The sequence below is a fragment of the Panthera onca genome, chromosome A2, assembly GCF_046562875.1.
Source record: "Panthera onca isolate mPanOnc1 chromosome A2, mPanOnc1 haplotype 2, whole genome shotgun sequence".
In the NCBI taxonomy this organism is placed as follows: domain Eukaryota; kingdom Metazoa; phylum Chordata; class Mammalia; order Carnivora; family Felidae; genus Panthera; species Panthera onca.
In genome coordinates this window covers 81,298,999-81,319,267 of record NC_138340.1, presented here as the reverse complement: position 1 = coordinate 81,319,267, position 20,269 = coordinate 81,298,999, and the positions used below count along the sequence as shown (strand labels likewise).

At 41.6% G+C, this 20,269-nt stretch overlaps 1 protein-coding gene and 1 long non-coding RNA gene across 4 annotated transcripts in view; one reads left to right on the top strand and one right to left on the bottom strand.

Annotated features, from left to right (window-relative positions):
• NAPEPLD (N-acyl phosphatidylethanolamine phospholipase D) overlaps positions 1–16,076 on the bottom strand; it is a 47,225-nt gene extending 31,149 nt beyond the window's left edge. Inside the window, exon 1 of one of the 3 annotated variants that reach the window (XM_060632304.3) lies at positions 15,735–16,076. In XM_060632304.3, coding sequence (XP_060488287.1) covers positions 15,735–15,946 — 212 coding nt within the window. In that variant the 5' untranslated portion in view covers positions 15,947–16,076. Of the gene's footprint in view, positions 1–3,453; positions 3,559–15,328; positions 15,698–15,734 lie in introns of those variants that run through there. The other 2 variants (XM_060632305.3, XM_060632306.3) reach the window with 2 other exon arrangements.
• Positions 16,077–16,185: 109 nt separating this feature from the next.
• On the top strand, positions 16,186–19,849 carry LOC144614090 (uncharacterized). The gene is made up of 3 exons (XR_013551610.2): positions 16,186–17,070; positions 17,514–17,561; positions 19,425–19,849. It is a non-coding gene; the product is annotated as an uncharacterized LOC144614090 (long non-coding RNA).
• Positions 19,850–20,269: the final 420 nt, after the last annotated feature.

The following is a 20,269-nucleotide window of genomic DNA, read 5'->3' as shown; positions in this document are numbered from 1 at the left end:
TAAAATGAAAGTGAAAAATGGGTTCACTGATCTGCTTAAACCTGAACAACAAATTTTCTCAAAGTTGTCTTTTCATGTGTCCCCATTTTCTTTCCTCCCATCCACTCAGGCTCTCACCCCAATCAATTCTGTTAATAGTTTTCTCGCAAAAAGCCATCCTCTCTCAACACGCCCTTCACCCCAACACACACAAAATCCAGTCTTCAGAAATGACATTTTTAAAAGCAAATCTGATAAATAAAACAGAAAAACAGAAGATTGCCTTGGTTCTCAGAATGAGGGCAAAGGTCGGGAAGATGGTCTATGAAGGTGTTTCTAGCCCTGCCCACACTCTCCCCTACTTCAAACACAAGCCTTAATCTTTCTCAAATGCATCATGTTCCTACCTCGGGCCACCTATTGCTATCACAGGGCCTTTGAGCATGATTTTTAAAATATTGAGTACTCAGAGATATATCCCCAGGATTATGTACTACCGTGAAAGTGTTCAAGCAACACAAAATGTTGGTGCTATGTTGTGCCATTTCACACTATGCACTGTGAGTGTGAAACGATAAGAAAAAAACAGGACATGGAAACCTGAACTATCACAATCTGGACTTGTTCACCTGGAGGAAAAGTACTGGCAGTCCATTCAGTGAACATGCAAAGTGACAAGGTCTATCAACAGGTGCTCCAGTGACAAAGTGAGCCTCGGCCAGTGGAGATGTATGGAGCCTGCCTGAGAGCTGGGTCATGTGAGAAGGCTCCTCATCAAATCTGTCTTCTGGTCACTATGTAGTGGACGGTGACAATCTTACAACAGTCATCTCTAAACACCAAAGATAAAATGATGGGAAAACTAGGACTGAAGATGAGCAGGTTCTAAGTATGGCCCTGCCAGTCACTAGCCCTCAGCTTTGCAAACTCAGACAAACCCCTTAACATATCCAGACTGGAGTTTCCTTAATTAAACATAGCAAATCTCCTCATTATTTCTGGTTATAGATCTCTCTCCAAATTTAACAATGTAAGTAAAAATTCAGCCTTGATCTCTGGCCAACAGTAAGTGAAAGGAGATGTGTGAACTCATGAGTTCAAAACTGGGTGAAGTTTACACCATCAGCATTATTTACATTATGCTAATTTTCATCCAATTTTAGGTACCATGAATGAATGGTAAGGTACACTGTTATTTTATGTGCCACTAAGAAAGTAACAATATCAATTATAATGTCACACATCATATGATATAACCTGCTATCAGTGGTGTTCAAATGTGCATAAAATGTCTGTCTTGACATTGATGAAATACACCAGTTTTTACATGGAAATATAAATTCTGGAAGAGGAGCAAAACATTAACCTTGGTAATTAAATATAATCAGAACCACAATTAATTTGTGGACCCTCCTTTCCTCTGTGAACAACTAACTTTGTGACCAATAGCTAAATTTGGACTAAAAAGCTAGAATCCAGAAGCAAATTTAAACAAAGCCCTATGACAACTAATATAAAATATAAATGCTCTTCGGGGTGCCTGGGTAGCTCAGTCGGTTGAGCGTCCGACTTCAGCTCAGGTCACGATCTCGCGGTCCGTTGAGTTCGAGCCCCTCCTCGGGCTCTGGGCTGATGGCTCAGAGCCTGGAGCCTGTTTCCGATTCTGTGTCTCCCTCTCTCTCTGCCCCTCCCCTGTTCATGCTCTGTCTCTCTCTGTCCCAAAAATAAATAAACGTTAAAAAAAATTTTTTTAATATAAATGCTCTTCTTTAAAGAACAATTTGTGGGGAGCCTGGGTGGCTAGTCGGTTGAGCATCCGACTTCGGCTCAAGGTCACGATCTTGCGGTGCATGAGTTCAAGCCCCATGTCAGGCTCTGTGTGGACAGCTCAGAGCCTGGAGCCTACTTCAGATTCTGGGGTAAACCTCTTTCTGTCCCTGCCCCACTCATACTCTGTTCTTACTCTCTCTCAAAACTAAATATTAAAAAGAGGCCTCCACAGCTTCATAGTAAAGAATAATGTGTTACAAAAAGGACAACATAAATTCTATCTAGTAATTATCAACTACATTCTCCACATTTCTCTGAAGATTAAGTGCCTACTTAACAGGAGAGGAACTTACCCCAATGTCTCTAACCAAAGAGAGATCTGAACTGTGACATTTGGTGAAGACAAGTGTGCCAAGTACAAATATTTTATTTCAATAACTGCACACATGGGTAAAACGCTTTCAAAAAACAAGAACTCTCTATTTCAAAAGCAAATGTTTTACCCTTTCTTTCTTTGACATTTAAGATTTGCCAGCTGCCTAGAAGTGAATGCATTATCATTTTAAAAACTGAAGAAAAAAAATTACATTAGTACAATGTACATTTGGGATTTCAACATACTCCTAAATCATGACATTGCAAATCATTATTCCTAAAGGTGACATTTAATAAATATTAATTGAGTGACTATCCATTACATACCAACAAAGATGCTGACACTAAATCTGGAAAACATTCAGAACTGTATTTTCAGATATCTAAAAATAACAGGAAATCCACAATTTTATATCTGTGGTCCTATCTATAGTGAAGAAAAGGGTCCTTTTAGTGCAATGCTAGATAACATAGCTAATGAAACTATTTCAATTCACTGAAATGTCTGCAAAGGGCTTCCATAAATTAAATTAAACTGTTTCCATCCTTCACATGCAATACAGGCTTCCCTTGAGACTGGTATTAACCCCCACATGCCTATCGGAGTCTGGTGGGAGGGTAGATATGTCCAAGAGTGAGAAGTACACTGGCTAATGAAAGGGAGAATGTTCTGTGGGAGGTATGTGCACCACATACGTTAACAAAGAAATTACCACATTGTTTGTTTTCTAGGACTTTCTTTTACTCACTTTGTTGACTTAACAACCAGTTTCACTAAAAAGCTAAGAAAGCAAAGCAAATAACTTAATATACAATACCTGGGAGCACACTAAAACAAGTTATGACAACTTTTAATAACAGAATATATATGTGCATACATGTGTCCATTTAGATAGATGTATATATAGGATAAATCTATATACCACACCAAATAATTTACCTTCACACAAGTGAAAAGAACATTAGTTAGGAGTGTAAAAGGACTCCAGTTTTACCACTAACTACAGAGATATTAGCACAGGTAAAGTAACCTAACCTCTCTAAACGTGGGCTTCAGCACCTATTAAAGAGAACTCCTAAATATCCCCTTGAAGGACAGTAATGAGAAGCAATGACGTCATGGAGCAGTATCTCCAACCACTATCCAAATACAAATTGTTACGTTCAGTAGAAAAGTAAATCATGTGATAACCAGAAACTTTTGATCCAATTGAGTTGTTTTTCAAAATGAAAAATAACACTTCAGAATTCTAGATAGATTTAAAAAGAGTCCTAAAATCTTTCTTTCCTTAAAAACTTTATGTTAAAAAAAAAGTATTTGGGGGGCACCTGGATGGTTAAGTCAGTTAGGCATCCAACCCTTGATCTCAGCTCAGGTCTTGATCTCAGGGTTGCACGTTCAAGCCCTCAGATGCTGGGTGTGGAACCTACTTTAAAAAAAAAAAAAATTATTTTTATAAAAAGTCTAAGTTTCCTTACCCTTTATAATAATCAAAGTATTGTGTTTAAAAAAAAAAAACACTTCAAATCTGTCTTATAAAGTGTTCATCTGATTATAGACAGAAAAGTTACTTCAATACTTCAACAAATGATAAAGTTAATTCACACATCAGGATCCACAGAATGGAGGCTGCCCAGGTGGCCTGGCCCACAAATCTAAACTCAAGTCAGCCTGCACTTACAGGAAACCCATCAGAGAATCCTAACGCACATCAGCCACAATCCTCCAACTCAGCTTAGCTAGCTTACCTTACCCTAAAAACAGGACCTGCTAGCCTTGTAAGAAAATCCCGACCTCCTTCCCAATCACGCACTGTTTCCACATCACCTCTTCTGTGCCCTATAAAATGGACTATTGCAAAAAATGTCTCAGAAAGAGTGCTCCACGACTCCTGAAGCACTGTACTCCCCAGATCCATGGATTTTTTCTTCCCTTAAAGACATTGAATTTGTTATGAAATTGTGTTATTTTTGTCATTTGACACAAGTAATTCACAAAGAAATTCTACCTTAACAAAAGCACCAAGACTCAGAACAAACAATTTTGAGACGAATGAGTGTGGAACACACCTGACTCTTCTGAGGTACAAAGTAGAGAACATGTTCTCCCTTCAAAACCAGTCAAGGACAACAAATGTTCTTGATCACAGAACACCAAAGGCTCTGAAAATCTTTGCTATCTGAGACAATTCAAAATACTGAACTAAAAGTCATTTCATAAGCTATTAGAAGATTTTAAGTCACTAAAATATGCACACTATAGGTGCCTCCTCTACAAGACATTTTTTCCAATATGTAAATAAGAAAGCAAAGGGTTTTTTAATGTTTATTTATTTTGAGAGAGAGTGAGGGAGAGAGAGAACCCCAAGTAGGCTCCACGATGTCAGCACGAAGCCCAACGCAGGGCTCAATCCCATGAACTGTGAGATCATGACCTGAGCCAAATAAAGAGTGGGACGTTTAACCAACAGAGGCACCCAGGCACCCCTCTAGTAAATAAATATTTTAAAAAAAGACGTTCGCTCACATGCTCTCTCTCAAACTTTAAAAAATGTATTAGAAAGCAAAGCTTTGATTAGAATTAGAAACAATAAACAAGGTGAGAATTGGAAACAATAAACAAGGCAGCTTAAGACCAAAGCCCATTTTATTTTTTTTAATGTTTATTTTTGTGAGAGAGAGAGAGAAAGCAAGAGAGACAGAGAGTGGGGGGGCGGGGGGGGAGGGGCAGAGATAAAGGGGACAGAGGATCCCAAGCAGGCTCCACGCTGACAGCAGAGAGTCTGATGCGGGGCTTGAGCCATGAGAGCATGACCTGAGCCGAAGTCGGACGCTTAACAGACCGAGCCACCCAGGCACGCCAAGACTATAAGCCCATTTTAAAATACCACCTACAAGGGCGCCTGGGTGTCTCAGTCAGTTGGGAGTCTGACTTCGGCTCAGGTCATGATCTCACAGCTGTTGAGTTAGAGCCCCGCGTCGGGCTCTGTGCGGACAGCTCAGAGCCCAGAGCCTGCTTCAGATTCTGTCTTCTCTCTCTCCACCCTCCCCTGCTCACACTCTGTCTCTCCAAAAATAAATAAACATTAAAAAAAATTAAAATACCACCTACAGTAATACAACTGGAATCCTTAGGATAATCATACTAAAACGGCATGTTATGGCAAATTGAGAAAGCATGCATAAAGAGGTATGTTTAATGAAACAACACGGTTATCACCTCAATTTCTTAAAAATAACGCAAATAAGCGCCGTCATCTGTTATAATCAGTGACACCTGTATGATATAATTACTTAATTGAAAAGGTTGGGGCTGGTGGGGAGGAAAGACTAACTTGATGGTTAAGAAACTAAGAAGTACATCCTAAATCTGTTATATGACCTTAAGTGCTCATTTACTGTTCCTTAAGCCAAGATTTGAACAAAAATATTCTTTCAAATGTGGCCTCTCTCTCCCCTGTCTCTCTCTCCATCAATTATGCAAAAAGAAAGCTTTTTGTTTTTTAAAGTATAACCCATAAAGAACAGGAATGGAGAAACTGGTCTTCATAGCTCCTGGATAGAAAGGAAGGGGACTGAGGGGGAAAGCACTCTCTTTTACTTCTGACTTCAGTTCTGATTCCAGCTTTTACTGTACTGAGCTTTCTTGACTTACAACAGGGTGAATCCTGATAAACCCATCCTGAAGCTGGAACTAACTCAGATCAAAAATGCATCCAACACACCTAACCTACCCAACATCACAGGCCTACCTTGCATGTGCTCAGAACACTTAGTCTACAGCTGGGCTACATCATGTAACACAAAGCCGGTTTTGGAATAAAGGGCTGAACAGCTCATGTATTTATTGACTGCTTAAAGTGAAAACAGAATGGTCGTGTGGGGACAGAATGGCTCTAAGTGTGTCGACTGGCCACCCTTGTGATCATAGGCCTGACTGGGAGCCTGGGTACTGCCAGGATCATACCATGAACATTACCTTGGAACAATTCAAAATTCAAAGTGTGGTTTCTACTGAATATGTATGGCTTTTGCATCATCATGAAGTTGAAAAACCAAAAGTCAAACCATAGTAAGTCGAGACTGCACTGAATTGTGTAATATTTATTTTTTCTTTTTTAAAGTTTATTTATTCTGAGAGAGCAAGTGAGAGAGAGCAGAGAGGAGGAGGAGGAGCAGAGAGAAGGAGAGAGAAAATCCCAAGCAGGCTCCATGACACCAGAGAGGAGCCCCAACTCAGGGCTCGAACTCACGAACCAGATCATGACCTGAGCCAAGATCAACAGTCAGATGTTTAACTGGCCGAGCCACCCAGGCATTCCTGAATTCTTTAACACTTAAAAAGTCACTATCATTGAGATTCACTTTCTCCATCTGTAAAATGAGAGGCCTGGGCCACACCCGTCAGGCCCCTTCTACCTCCCTGATTCTAACAGCCGGTGGCTGCACCAGAGAGCCTGCTCAAAGCCACAAAAGAGCTGTCCCCTCTAGCGTGGCTACTACCAAGCCACGTGCCCCTCCCAAGTTCTCCTCCCTGCTAGGAGGTTCCCCTCTAAAGTTAGCTCAGATGCAGCCACCTTCCCAGGCTGGGTCAGCAAGGAATAAGCACAGCATTTTTCATCTGAGAACAGCAAGGTTAGCTCCTTGGAGAAAGTGTAGTTTCATGGGTTTATCAAGCAGACCAGGAGATTATTTAGAGCTTAAAATCTTTCAGGAGAGATTTCACAACAAATCTGATAATCAAACAGCCATTAGATTTCCAACCTTATAATAAGATTTCAGATATAATTTGTAAGGGCCTATATACTTAAATCATTCTTAGAGTCATTTACCAAACATGGTGTGAATGTCTACTATGTCCAAATTCTAGCTTTCCAGGTATGGTGGACAATACAAGCCTCTAACCTCCAAGCATTCAGAATCCTTTAGGGGGGAAAAAACATCATAAGCAACCATATAGATTTTGGAGAAACAGGTTTACAGAAGTGTCAGCTATGAATACTGAAAACTGTAGTTTTTAGTATAAGGCATTTCCATAAGAACTGGCCCAAATTCAACTGGTAAGGAATACTTTTCCCTGTATGCCACGTGGTTCACACAGGAAGTTCTGTGACCCCAGGATCAGGGATGCCAAAAACGGAGATAAAAAGGTTAATGACAAAAACCAAACCACTAGTGGGGGTTTTTACAAGGAGGCAAGGCCCAGGGCACTACTGAGGTCAGACCCTGCTCAGCCCATCTCCTGACAGTGTAACATCAGGTTCAAAGTGGCATCATATGACATCCCTGAGAGGTCAACTAACAGAATCAAGTTCAAAGGAACTTTGAAATTCTGTAAGTTCAACCCAGTATATTTTCAGAATACTAGGAAGTAGGTAGCAAATTATAAAAGCACATAAAAAATGGATATAATTAAAATATACTTGGGGTGCCTGGGTGGCTCAGTTGGTTAAGCATCCAACTTCGGCTGAGTCATGATCTCACAGCTCGTGGGTTCGAGCCCTGCATTGGGCTCTGTGCTGACAGCTCAGAGCCTGGAGCCTGCTTTGGATTCTCTGTCTCCCTCTCTCTCTGCCCCTCTCCGCTCATGCTCTGTCTCTCTCTCTCAAAAATAAACAAACATTGGGGCGCCTGGGTGGCGCAGTCAGTTAAGCGTCCGACTTCAGCCAGGTCACGATCTCGCGGTCCGTGAGTTCGAGCCCCGCGTCAGGCTCTGGGCTGATGGCTCGGAGCCTGGAGCCTGTTTCCGATTCTGTGTCTCCCTCTCTCTCTGCCCCTCCCCCGTTCATGCTCTGTCTCTCTCTGTCCCAAAAATAAATAAAAACCGTTGAAAAAAAAATTAAAAAAAATAAATAAATAAAATAAATAAACATTAAAAAAAAATGTTTTAAATTAAATATACATGCATCAGTTACCAGGAAAAACCACATTACTAGGAAAAGGAACATAAAAAATTTAAAACATTTTAAAATAAATACTTCCTAGTTTGTCATCTCTGACTCTTACAGTTTCCTTGTCTGGTGCCCATTCACTGTGATACTGGACAAAATGTACATAAACCATAGCCTAGTGTCTGGCACGCAATAAGCCCTCAATAACGGTAAGCCACTATCTTATATTCTAAGCACTTTAGTGGAATACATATTCGATTTTTAAATTTCTGCACTTATAAGATATGAGAGCAGAGAGTAATGGCATGAATAAACTGAAATGAAACTCTGGAACGTGTGTTTGTTCTTATATTTGAGTAAAAATAAGTCCCGGTCTTCCTGGAATTCATACAACTCAGAACAAAAATGAAACCACGGTTCTCCAAAGGATTCCTATGCAATCCCATAGCCCCTTATGGCCTCAGCAACTCTCTGGATTTACCAGAAGACTTTTCATAAACCTTGAATAGTGTCCTAGCTCTGAAAATAATAATCCTCTCCACCTCACCCTCCTTATCTCTCTTTCCTGCCCCAGGGAGAAAAATGTGCAAACTCATAATACTAACAGTGGCCACATCTACAATCAGCACCTTCCCCAGAGCTTGAGCCCCATTTACGAGAATTCTTTGGCTCAAAGGACTTCCCACCATAGGAGCCCGTAAAATAAGCAAGCATGGCCAACTTTGGCTAAATGTCCCCCAAAGCAATTCAGCGTCTTGTATCTCTTACCCAAGTGATGACTAATCTCAGTGCTCTGCCACGTCCCCTTCTGGTGGTCAAAACAGGTTATTAAGAAAGGATGTGATCTCCAGTATAACTGATAGAGAGGAGTCCCACGTTGTTACCTAAGTATTTCCAAGCCACCTGAGTACAAAGCCTTCACCCTGGGATTCTCAAGGCTGGCTACACATCAGAATTACCTATGAAGGCTGTTAAACTATACCTGAGTTGGGGCACCCAGGTGGCTCAGTCAGCTGGGGATCCGACTTTGGCTCTGGTCATGATCTCACAGCTCATGAATTTGAGCCCCACGTTGGGCTCTGTGCTGACAGCTTGGAGCCTGGAGCCTGCTTCGGATTCTGTCTCCCTCTCTCTCTGCCCCTCCCCCACTTGTGCTCTCTCTCTTAAATATAAATAAACATTTAAAAAAAATTTAAACTATACTTGAAGCTACTGAATTAAAATGTCAGGTGGGAGTTCCCCAGATAGTTTTTAAAAACTCTGTGGGTGATTCCAATATAGGCAGGGTTAAGAACTGCTGCTTCGAATTAGTCATTGGCATAGAGGTAGGACAGGCATCTAAGAAGGACCAAAGGGACTTTCTGACACCCCTGAATTAATGCTAGCCTAGCAACTGCCAACAATAAAGCCTACTCTTCCTCCCTGTCCCACACTACAAGTTGGGGGGGGGGGGGGGGCGCATAATCCCCAAGATGACCACACAGCACAAGGACAGGGAAGACCACAATGCTAAGGACAAAGGTTGATAGGTCACAGACTTGTATTCAGTCCAGCTGAGTCACAAATTTGACTCTGTGCTCCCAGGAAGCCAAACCAAAAGAAAAGGAAACACAGTCAGTGGTGATTCACATTGCCTATTGTAACCCAAAGTAGCCTACACATAAGGAGTGCCCAATAATATTTATTGAATGAATAAATGAAGAACCGGAGTTTAATTGCCTAATTACTCTTCACTAGGGCAGAGTTAATTGTTTTTGAAAACAAAATTATAAAATCAAAATTATAGGAGAAGCAAAAGTAACCAAAGGACAGTGAGACAAAAAGCCAACAGAGGGCATTCCCACTACTAATTAGAGAAAGAAAAACTGAAAAATCCCAGGAAATTCCTGAAGTCTTGAGTTCTATGCTGGTAAAGTTGTGACCTAGCGGTAAAGACTAGAAGATGCCTACCATAAAATCTAGTCCCCTTCCCCCCTTTCTCTTCAGTAACAGAGCCTCGGTTTCACTTATGGTTACTAGCTCTGCGCCACCTAAATGGCTACCTTTCCCACCTTTCCAACTAGGGATCAGCCATATTAACGACATTTTGTGATTCAAGCAAAAAGAAGTCTCACGTGATGCTCTGGGAGTCTCCTTAAGGGAAAGGGAGACATTATTTTTGATTCTTCCTGCATCTTGCTGGCTGGAGCCACTGTGAGCCATGAATATGATGGCGATTCCTGGGAATGGCACAGAGGTCTAAAACGACTTCGGGGGCCCCCCATAACAAGTCTGGACTTTCCAACTCTAGGCCTCCCCGAACGAATCCCAACTGAGACAATAACCATAGCTGCAAAGTTCAGGGAAGCTATGAAAACACAATCCTTCGTAATACAGCCTTCCTAATCCAAACGTGGGTACCCCGAGCAGCAGACATGACCGCTACTGTTTATCGCCATACTTACTATGTGCACTTACTATGTGCCACTTTAAATGTATTCGTTATCGTGTTTGATCCTCACAACATTCCCAGCATAACATAACATTCGATCCTTATGTTAAAGGTGATGTCACAAAAGGTTTACAGAGTTTAACAGTTTGCATAAAGTGAAAAAGCTGGTTAACAGCTAGACCTGGAGATCCAACCCAAGTTGAATCAGATTCCAAAGTCCATGCTCTTTCCACTCACCATGCTGGATCTGCAAGGAAAATCCAATAAATTTATCTAGAACAGATACCAGTTTCAAAGTTAGCAACCTATAGCTAACAGTTAAAGGCTCACAGACAGGCTAGCCTTTTTTTGCTTTCAACATTGTCCTTTTTTGTCCCTTTCAAAGTCAAAAGCACTTAGTAGTTCCCTGATAAGTTCCCTTATAAATATTAACTGCCCTTTTAATTTTACAGGGAGAGGATTTCAAATGATGTGACCCATTTAATTACTGAACTGTTCTCATTTAAAGTTACACTGTGTGGGCGCCTGGGTGTCTCAGTCAGTTAACCGTCTGACTTCGGCTCAGGTCATGATCTCACAGCTTTTGGGTTAGAGCCCCACATCGGGCTCTGTGCTGACAGCTCAGAGCCTGGAGCCTGCTTGGGATTCTGTGTCTCCCTCTCTCTCTGCCCCTCCCCCCCCAAAAAGGAACAAACATTAAAAAATATTTTTTAAATATATAAAGTTACACTGTGAAGAACAAATAATGAAGTGTTTTTATATAGTTCTATACTTCAGCCATATAAACAGAAACTACACATGAGGCCTTGAAGAGCTTTTCCTTGCCTTGAAAAGATGTCTTTGAGTCCATCCAGCATATAACCACCTAGCATCTTACCCTTCCAACCAAGAAGAATTGTTAATCAAGTTCCATGAAGACAACTTCAGGCATGGGGATCAATGTATCTAGCGTGCCCAGGGCTTTCCCAGTTTCAGCACGGAGAGTCCTACATCCTGAACTTCCTCAGTCTCAGGAAAACCTGGAGGAATGGTCACTCTACAGCCTCGGGGTACCATATAAATGCATAGTTAGGTCTTCAATAAGACTTGCTAAAATGTGAGCAGTTGGGGCACCTGGGTGGCTCAGTCGGTTAAGTGTCCAACTTCAGCTCAGGTCATGATCTCGCGGTTTGTGAGTTCGAGCCTGGCGTCGGGCTCTGTGCTGACAGCTCGGAGCCTGGAGCCTGCTTCGGATTCTGTGTCTCCTTATCTCTCTGCCCCTCCCCACTTGTGCTCTGTCTCTATCAAAAATAAATAAAACTAAAATGTGAGCAGTTTATAGTAAATTGGAGATAACCATTATTATAAAATATGATTTTAAGATATTTAGGCAGCTAAGCAAAAAGGAATTACAAAGGTCTACATATTCATGCTTAACCAAGAGAATATTGCTGACAACATCAAAAGGTTGTCAAACTCTTCATTGTGATTTATTCAAACGTGTCTACCAGCATTCATATTTGCCAGTTAAAAAACAAGCTGAGAACAGCACATATACAACATGTGTATACAACGAACAATTCATCTACACATAAAACTGAGACACCATGGGGCGCCTGGGTGGCTCAGTCGGTTGAGCGGCCGACTTCGGCTCAGGTCACGATCTCACGGTCCGTGAGTTCGAGCCCCGCATCGGACTCTGGGCTGATGGCTCAGAGCCTGGAGCCTGCTTCCGATTCTGTGTCTCCCTCTCTCTCTGACCCTCCCCTGTTCATGCTCTGTCTCTCTCTGTCTCAAAAATAAATAAATGTTAAAAAAAAAAAAAAAATTAAAAAAAAAAAAAAAACAAAAAAAACTGAGACACCATATGGGCAAAGAATGACAGAGGAATCAACTTCCATCCAAGAATGTTAAAGTATATCTCTGTGAAATGGTGAAGCCTAATTTTGAAGTTTTGGCTTTGTGGTTATCATGATTGGCTAAAAACTCTTGCAAGAGTAGAAACAGGAAATCTGTAAATTAAACACGAGGTACACACTTCAGTCCTTTCTAACTTGAACATCCCATGACTCAAGTTCATCACTGTGTGAACCCCTTTACTTCACAGGTGAAGCAAGTCAGGCTGGAGAGTGACATGACATTCAGAGGCTCCAGCTCTGCCTGGTGATAGAACCTGGACTACTTATGAGCCATGCTCTCATCGTAATTATATTTAACAACACTTGGATCAGAAGAGCAATGATCAGAATAAGAAGATAAAGGACACATTTCACCTCATGCAGGATATTTTACTTAGTTTAGCTCATAAACAGATAAACGGGCCTTAAGTTTTTTAAAAAGGGAGTCTAGAAACTTTTTAACTGTCCTTAGTTACTTCAACCATATAATAGCACCATATTCTGAATAAACGCACAGTACTTCTTTTCACAAACTCTCCAAACAAGCCAAAGGAATGAACACAGTAACTTAAAAAGAGAACAAACATCTTTGTAGTTTGAAGAACTACAGAAAACTTTCCAAACCAATTACTGTGTGTTGTCCAGATGTCCTAGCATCAGTCTTGTAAGCAAAGCAAACAAGCATCTGACCAGGGTAAGGAGTGCCAGGAACAATCAGGAAGCTTGGTGTTTCTTTATTCTGACAACTTTACTTTCAGAAATAAGAGAGATTTCAGAAGAGCATAGAGGTGTACGGGCACTTCCTTTCGGTCAACGTGTTACTATTCCTTAATCTGGGAAGACCCCCAAATAAGATAAACATGAAAATCTGCTGCCTTCAAGGGAAAAAATGGATTGTTTTAGCTAACAGGTACATACTGAGTTATTTCTCAAACACACTTGTGAATTTATGCTGATCCATCTATAAGCCAGTCCTGGGCCTCTTTAACCAGTGATACTGACCATTCACAAACAATAGGTTTAGGGGTACAATCTGTGGCTGTGACGCTGACCAGAGCTTGCTGAGCAACACCACTCTACCTTGGCTTCATTAGCACACCTTTCTGACAAGAGGCAGCAGTGGATACTACTACAGAAGGCCAGAGCTGCTGTGCTAAGGGACCTTGGGAAACCACTAAAACTTCCCAGCTCTCAGTTTCCTGTTTGCATCATCTGTAGAACAACGTTAATAATTTCACACACTGTAGGTCTATTAAATTAAACTAAAAATACATAAGTACGTGAAAGGGCTTTGTAAGTCATAGTTATAATACTTATAATACATTATTTAACCACCTGAGTTGGCAAAAGACTATTTCTGACATAACCAAACCGACCCTGGGGTCATAGGAGTTCATACATAATCTATCACAAAAGTCTATTAATAAGATATTTAAATACACAATAAATAGTTGTAAATTCAAAAGACAAGTCCCGCAAAGCACTAACTATAAAGAGATAGGCAGGCAGAGATAGGTAGAATTCTTCAGTATTATAGCAGTTAGAATGGTTTATTACTTGGGCCTTATGCTAGAATTAACGAGGGATTTTTCTTTAATGCCACTTTTATACATGCTCTCACAGGCCTTCAGCATAAAGATGCTCGCTCATTAACCATTACTTATGTGCGAATATGGCTCCCAAATACTTCTTCAATGCTAACACTTTTTACTTGTGTGCTTTTCAATCTAAAATGCCAGATGAACACAGCCTCCCAGCTATAGCCATATCTTATTTACATAAAGAGTAGAATGGCATGGAAAAACCCACCACATCCACAGCCATCTACCACTACAAAGAAAAAGCAGAATGAAACACCAAAATCAAAGGCAAATAGTATCTTTCCCAACAGAGACAAAATGTTCCCCCTCAGTTTCCCAAACTCACAAACACCAAAGGAACATAAATAATACCGTTTTCAAACATGAGGATGACTCTATCAACTAAAACATAACCAAAACCCTACGATGGAATGCTTACATTAAAAGGTCCTTCATACAATTATCCTTGGACTACTTTAAAAATTAAGTTTTGCAATATGAAATCGGTACAACTTAACTTGGAATTGTGAGTGAAAACAAGGTATGAGAAATACATTAAGTATTTTTCCTCTTTTGGAGACTTACCGAAATTCTTGCAGCAGGAAAGCCTGCAGAATCTAACAAAAAATTTCTGAAAATTGGGACTATATTTTCAGTTAACCCAAAACAGTCTTAAGTGAAGTCAATCTCTCTTAAATACACTTGCCCTAATTTCTCTCACAGACCTGATGTTTTCTTGCAACAACATCAAACTATTGTGGGATATGGGTAATCTTTTCCTTTTAAAGATTACGTAATTTCTTTCTAAATGGTATTGATGTCCGAGGCTAAATCAAAAACACTAAAATATAAATAGAAATGCTAGATATCCACTTTTAAAGAGATTGAAACTGTTTAATTTTCAGAGAGTTGTACCTCAGGAGTGACTCTCAATAAATTACTCAGAATTATCAAATAGCAAACACTTCATGCTCAGCCCAAGTAAAGGAGGTGAGTCATATTATAACAGTAAAGGCAAGGACAAGAACTAAATGACTTTTTAAAGGTTAACTTTTCTCATTCTCTTAATATTCTCCAGGTTCGGTTGCCGTGTTGATATCAGATCGTAGCCCGAGGAAGCATATTTATCTCAACTATCAGCGCCCCAGCGAGTTCTATACCGGGGGCGGGGACCGCCCGCAATAATACCCAACTTAAGAAACAATCACAGAACAGAAAACTCAGAAAGCACCAGCTTCCACCACCCCACCCCACCTTGCTCCTTTCTTCTGCTATTCCATTCGTGGTTCATTTTCAAGACAAAAGCAAAGAAACCTGTTGGAATGAAGTTTTAAAAGATAAACACCCTATATGAGGCAGAAATAAGTTGCTCTAAGAATGCTGTCGACCCATTCATTTACATACAGCCACAGAAAATACACCCACATGTATTTCGATCAGCGAAGATGTGACCTGGTGATTTGAAGAGAAGATGGGATCTAAAACAAGTCCCAGAGACGGCTACTTTCCCAAGAGAAAAAAAAAAAAATAATAATGTGGCTCTTCACCCAGGCAGCTTGAGACGCGGGCTCCGCAACTCTAGAGGTGCAGAAATTCAAACGAACGCCTGCCGCTCACAAGTACAGCATCTCCAGGACGAGGCAGGGCTCGGCCCCGGTAATCCCACCCACTGCGCGCTCCACTTCGCCGAGCAGTCCAAACGGCCCCAGGCCGGGGTGTGCTGGCTGCCCCACCCAGAGGCCGAGGGGGAAGCGAGCCGCGAAAAAGATACGCGGGCGGGAGAGCGGAGCTCGGGGAGCTACAGCTCGAGGCGGCAAGGGGGCGGGCTCACCTGGCGCGGGGGGCGGCTGGGCGCGCGCGCCGCCGCCGCTGCCGCTGCTCCAGGGCTGCGGGCCACAGCGCCCCCGGGCACAGCACCCCCGCGCGGAGGGAGGGGCCGCGGCGGCCGGCGCCTGGGTTCCGCCGCCCCCGGCCCCGGCGCGCCGGCTCTGCCGAGGGCGCCAACAGCTGCAGGCAGCGCCTCAGCGCTCGTCGCCTCGCCATCCCGGGGGCGAGCTGTACCCACAGATCGAGACGAAGTTCGCCCCACGTGGGCTGCTCGCTCACTCGTTGTGACCTTCGAATCTGGCAGCTCTGCCAGCGGTAGCCCCCTACGGGCCGCCGCTCTGGCCTTTACAAGATGGCCGCGCCCGTGGACCCCAGCGCCGAGGCCATCTTGGTAAAGGAGGCGCCGCGGGGCCCGCGCTTAGCGCCCCCTCGGCCGGCCCGCACCTCTCGACCACTCTGCAGAAGCCTTTTTTTATACAGGATTGGTTACCCTGACCTAAATCAATAGCTAACTTTCAGATGCATGAACACGTTCCTAGACACCGGCCCTAATTGCTGAGACTAAATGGGATTTAGGTGGCATCTCACAGCCGTTGCGATTGTAGTAGACAAGCACTTGGTAGCAGCATACTTACAACCGATGGTGCCATGAGCCTGGAAGCGAAGAAACTAATTTGAAGTGTGTTGTACAAGAGGTGTTGAATATTAATGGCAGTACTGCCTGGTCACGGTGTGCTCATTACTTTTTAAAGCGATGTCACAGCCTACTGGCACACACAGTTCTTGTCTTTTTTTTTTTTTTTTTTTTTTTTTTACGCTCTCTAGTTGATGACTAAAGAGCATGAAACTGTGATTCTGAGTTTCTCCCAGGATTTTCTATTTAAACTACAGGATGATATTAGCTGTTTCAAGAAGTAATTTATAAACAGGTTGAAATCAGGTTGAAACAATTCAACAGCAGGTGGTTGGGCAAAAAGATTGCTTCATTCAGAGTCTTCTGTTTGTGTCCATGGTCCTCCAGGACTTGAGGGGCGGGGTGGGGTGGCATGGCATGCTGGGGAAGAAACACCACACAGGGCCCAAATGCAGATAGGACTGCTGGAAAATGCAAACCAAATTACTTTACTATATGCAAGTGAAAGTGCACCTGTAATGCTGTAGGAATACACGGATAATGTCAGGTGTGGACTTTTATTTCCTCAACCGAGCTTGCACAGTTCCCAAATGTTACTGCCTGAAGTGTGATTTAGAGCTGGTTGTGCCTGGGTGGAGCTCAGACTGCATTCAGAAGCTGGTACCTGAGGTGCGAAAGGAAAGGAACAGAGCTACAAACCAAAATTGTGAGTTAAAGTTATGCTCCGAGGTTCTTCACAGTGCTTCTGGCTAAGGAACGTAAAAAGAAGCTTGTTGTTCCCCTCACATTTTGTTATGAAGATGTCCAAATATACAGAAAATAGATATGCCTTTTTGTTATACCCATTTGAATAAGTTGCAGACATCAAAACTTGTCACCCCTAAATACTTCAGCCTGCCCCTAAGAATAAGGACATTTGCTCCAGAATTAGAATACCATTAGCACACCTGAGAAAACAATTCCTTGATGCCATTCAATATTCAGTCCATATTCAAGTTTCTAGGATTGTCCCAAGAATGTCTTTATAAACCCCCTTTCCCCCCCTCTGAACTAGAATACTGTCTAGGCTCATGTGCTGCATTTGCTTACTATGCTTAAGAAGCAATTGGAAACGTTCACTTGCTAACTCTTCTCTACATATACTTACAGATACTATGAAGAGACAACTGTTCACAAGGTGTTTTCCCTTGAGGACAGGTAAGCACCTCTCTGTAAATCAGTGGAATCTAAGAGGAACGAACAGTCTTTTACCACAACATTGAAATGGTAATTGAAGCTGTATTAATTAAGGAGTAGTGTTAATGCTTGCTTAACTCCTGGAATACTACATAAACTTTATGGATTGTGTTGCAGTCTCTGTCAGCTCAACTTCTAAAGCTTAATGGTTGGATTTTTTTCTAGACCAAAAGAAGATGATTAGTGTAACAATTTATATTACTCCAGGCAAAATTTCTTGTTAGCCCTGCTTCCCAGGATAGGGCAAAATGAACACTGCACCCTCTGCATTTTAACTCATGGCTTAATTTTAGATCTTGACTTGCTGAACGAGTTTTATTTGTCCGCCCCTAGGAAGTCAGGCACTTTGCACATAATGATAACTATTTGTCTTCTAAATTGTTACTGTTAACAACAAGACATCAGGCCCCAGATGGAGTCACTCATGCTAAGCTTCACATAGCCAAACTGAGAATTCGTTTTTTTGCCTCTCAGAAATGGGATCTTAAACCAACCAGGAATCTCCTGGTCAGCACTATTAAGATCATCCACCTTAATAGAACCTGCCATCACCTAAAGGAAAGGGACCTTGACACAACGATCCACTTTTTCCTTGTGTAACTTCTTTGAAACCCCTATAGACACATAAAGACGAATGGAAATTAAGACGGTCACACTAATGCTTCAGCAAGGCTTGACTTTATTTTTTTTTTTTTTAAATTATAAAACTTTTTTTTTTTATTTTTTAATATATGAAATTTACTGTCAAATTGGTTTCCATACAACACCCAGTGCTCATCCCAAAAGGTGCCCTCCTCAATACCCATCACCCACCCTGCCCTCCCTCCCACCCCCCATCAACCCTCAGTTTGTTCTCAGTTTTTAACAGTCTCTAATGCTTTGGCTCTCTCCCACTCTAACCTCTTTTTTTTTTTTTTTTTTTTTTTTCCTTCCCCTCCCCCATGGGTTTCTGTTATGTTTCTCAGGATCCACATAAGAGTGAAACCATATGGTATCTGTCTTTCTCTGTATGGCTTATTTCACTTAGCATCACAGCTAACATCATCCTCAACGGGGAAAAACTGAGAGCTTTTTCCCTGAGATCAGGAACACGACAGGGATGCCCACTGTCACCGCTGCTGTTTAATATAGTGCTGGAAGTTCTAGCATCAGCAATCAGACAACAAAAGGAAATCAAAGGCATCAAAATTGGCAAAGATGAAGTCAAGCTTTCGCTTTTTGCAGATGACATGATATTATACATGGAAAATCCGATAGACTCCACCAAAAGTCTGCTAGAACTGATACATGAATTCAGCAAAGTTGCAGGATACAAAATCAATGTGCAGAAATCAGTTGCATTCTTATACACTAACAATGAAGCAACAGAAAGACAAATGAAGAAACTGATCCCATTCACAATTGCACCAAGAAGCATAAAATACCTAGGAATAAATCTAACCAAAGATGTAAAAGATCTGTATGCTGAAAACTATAGAAAGCTTATGCAGGTAATTGAAGAAGATATAAAGAAATGGAAAGACATTCCCTGCTCATGGATTGGAAGAATAAATATTGTCAAAATGTCAATACTACCCAAAGCTATCTACACATTCAATGCAATCCCAATCAAAATTGCACCAGCATTCTTCTCAAAACTAGAACAAGCAATCCTAAAATTCATATGGAACCACAAAAGGCCCCGAATAGCCAAAGTAATTTTGAAGAAGAAGACCAAAGCAGGAGGCATCACAATCCCAGACTTTGGCTTGACTTTAAACTGTACGTGTTTTTCTCTTCCTTATTCTTGAGCCCTCTCCCTCCCCTTCACTTGTTTTTCTGTAGAATCCTTTGTTCCGGGAACTCAGTAAAGGTGTTGACATCTTGCTAACCTCGAGGAGTGGCTCCCGTGGCCAGTGCTGGTTTGATGCTAGCTAGAATACAATGAGCATGGCTGGAGGCTCATACCAGATACCTATGGAAACCATTTAGATGCTATATTTCACTTTGAAACCCCTCAGTCTTTTACCCCAGGCGGGTCTGCAGTGTTGAAGGCATTAGCCTACAGCAGACTCCTTTGCCTGGCAAAGTAATAAAACCATTGGTGCTCTTATCCCCAAACTCTGTCTTCAAGTTATATTTCAGCTCCAGAGCACAGAAGTCGGATTTTAACAACACCTCCTGCCCATAAAAGTCTTTCATTTTGTACAGCCCCTTAGAAGTCCTTTCTATCTGCTAGATGTGATGCTGCCCAATTCATGATTCACTGAATAAAGCCAATAATATCTTTAAAATCTACTCAGTTGAATTTTGATTTTTAACATTACTTAATTTTTAGAGGCACCTGGCTGGCTCAGCCAGTAGAGCATGCGACTCTTGATTTCTGTGTTGTAGTTTGTAGCCCTTCATTGGTTGTAGAGATTACTTGAAAATAAAGTCTTTAAAAAAATTACTTAGTTTTTAAATGTTAATTAAAGCTGTAAAAAAAGAAAATTAGGAAACGGTTCTCTATGCATGGCTAATGGCCAATATAACTTTTCTGGAGACTGCTACTAATTATTTTAATACTTCACAAAACGTTAGGTGCTACTTACTTTGAAAAAGTCACATATAAAACAATTTCAGCATAATAGCTCTTTCATCTTTAAAGTGAGGCCTCCTTCGGGCTCCTGGGTGGCTCAGTTGGTTGA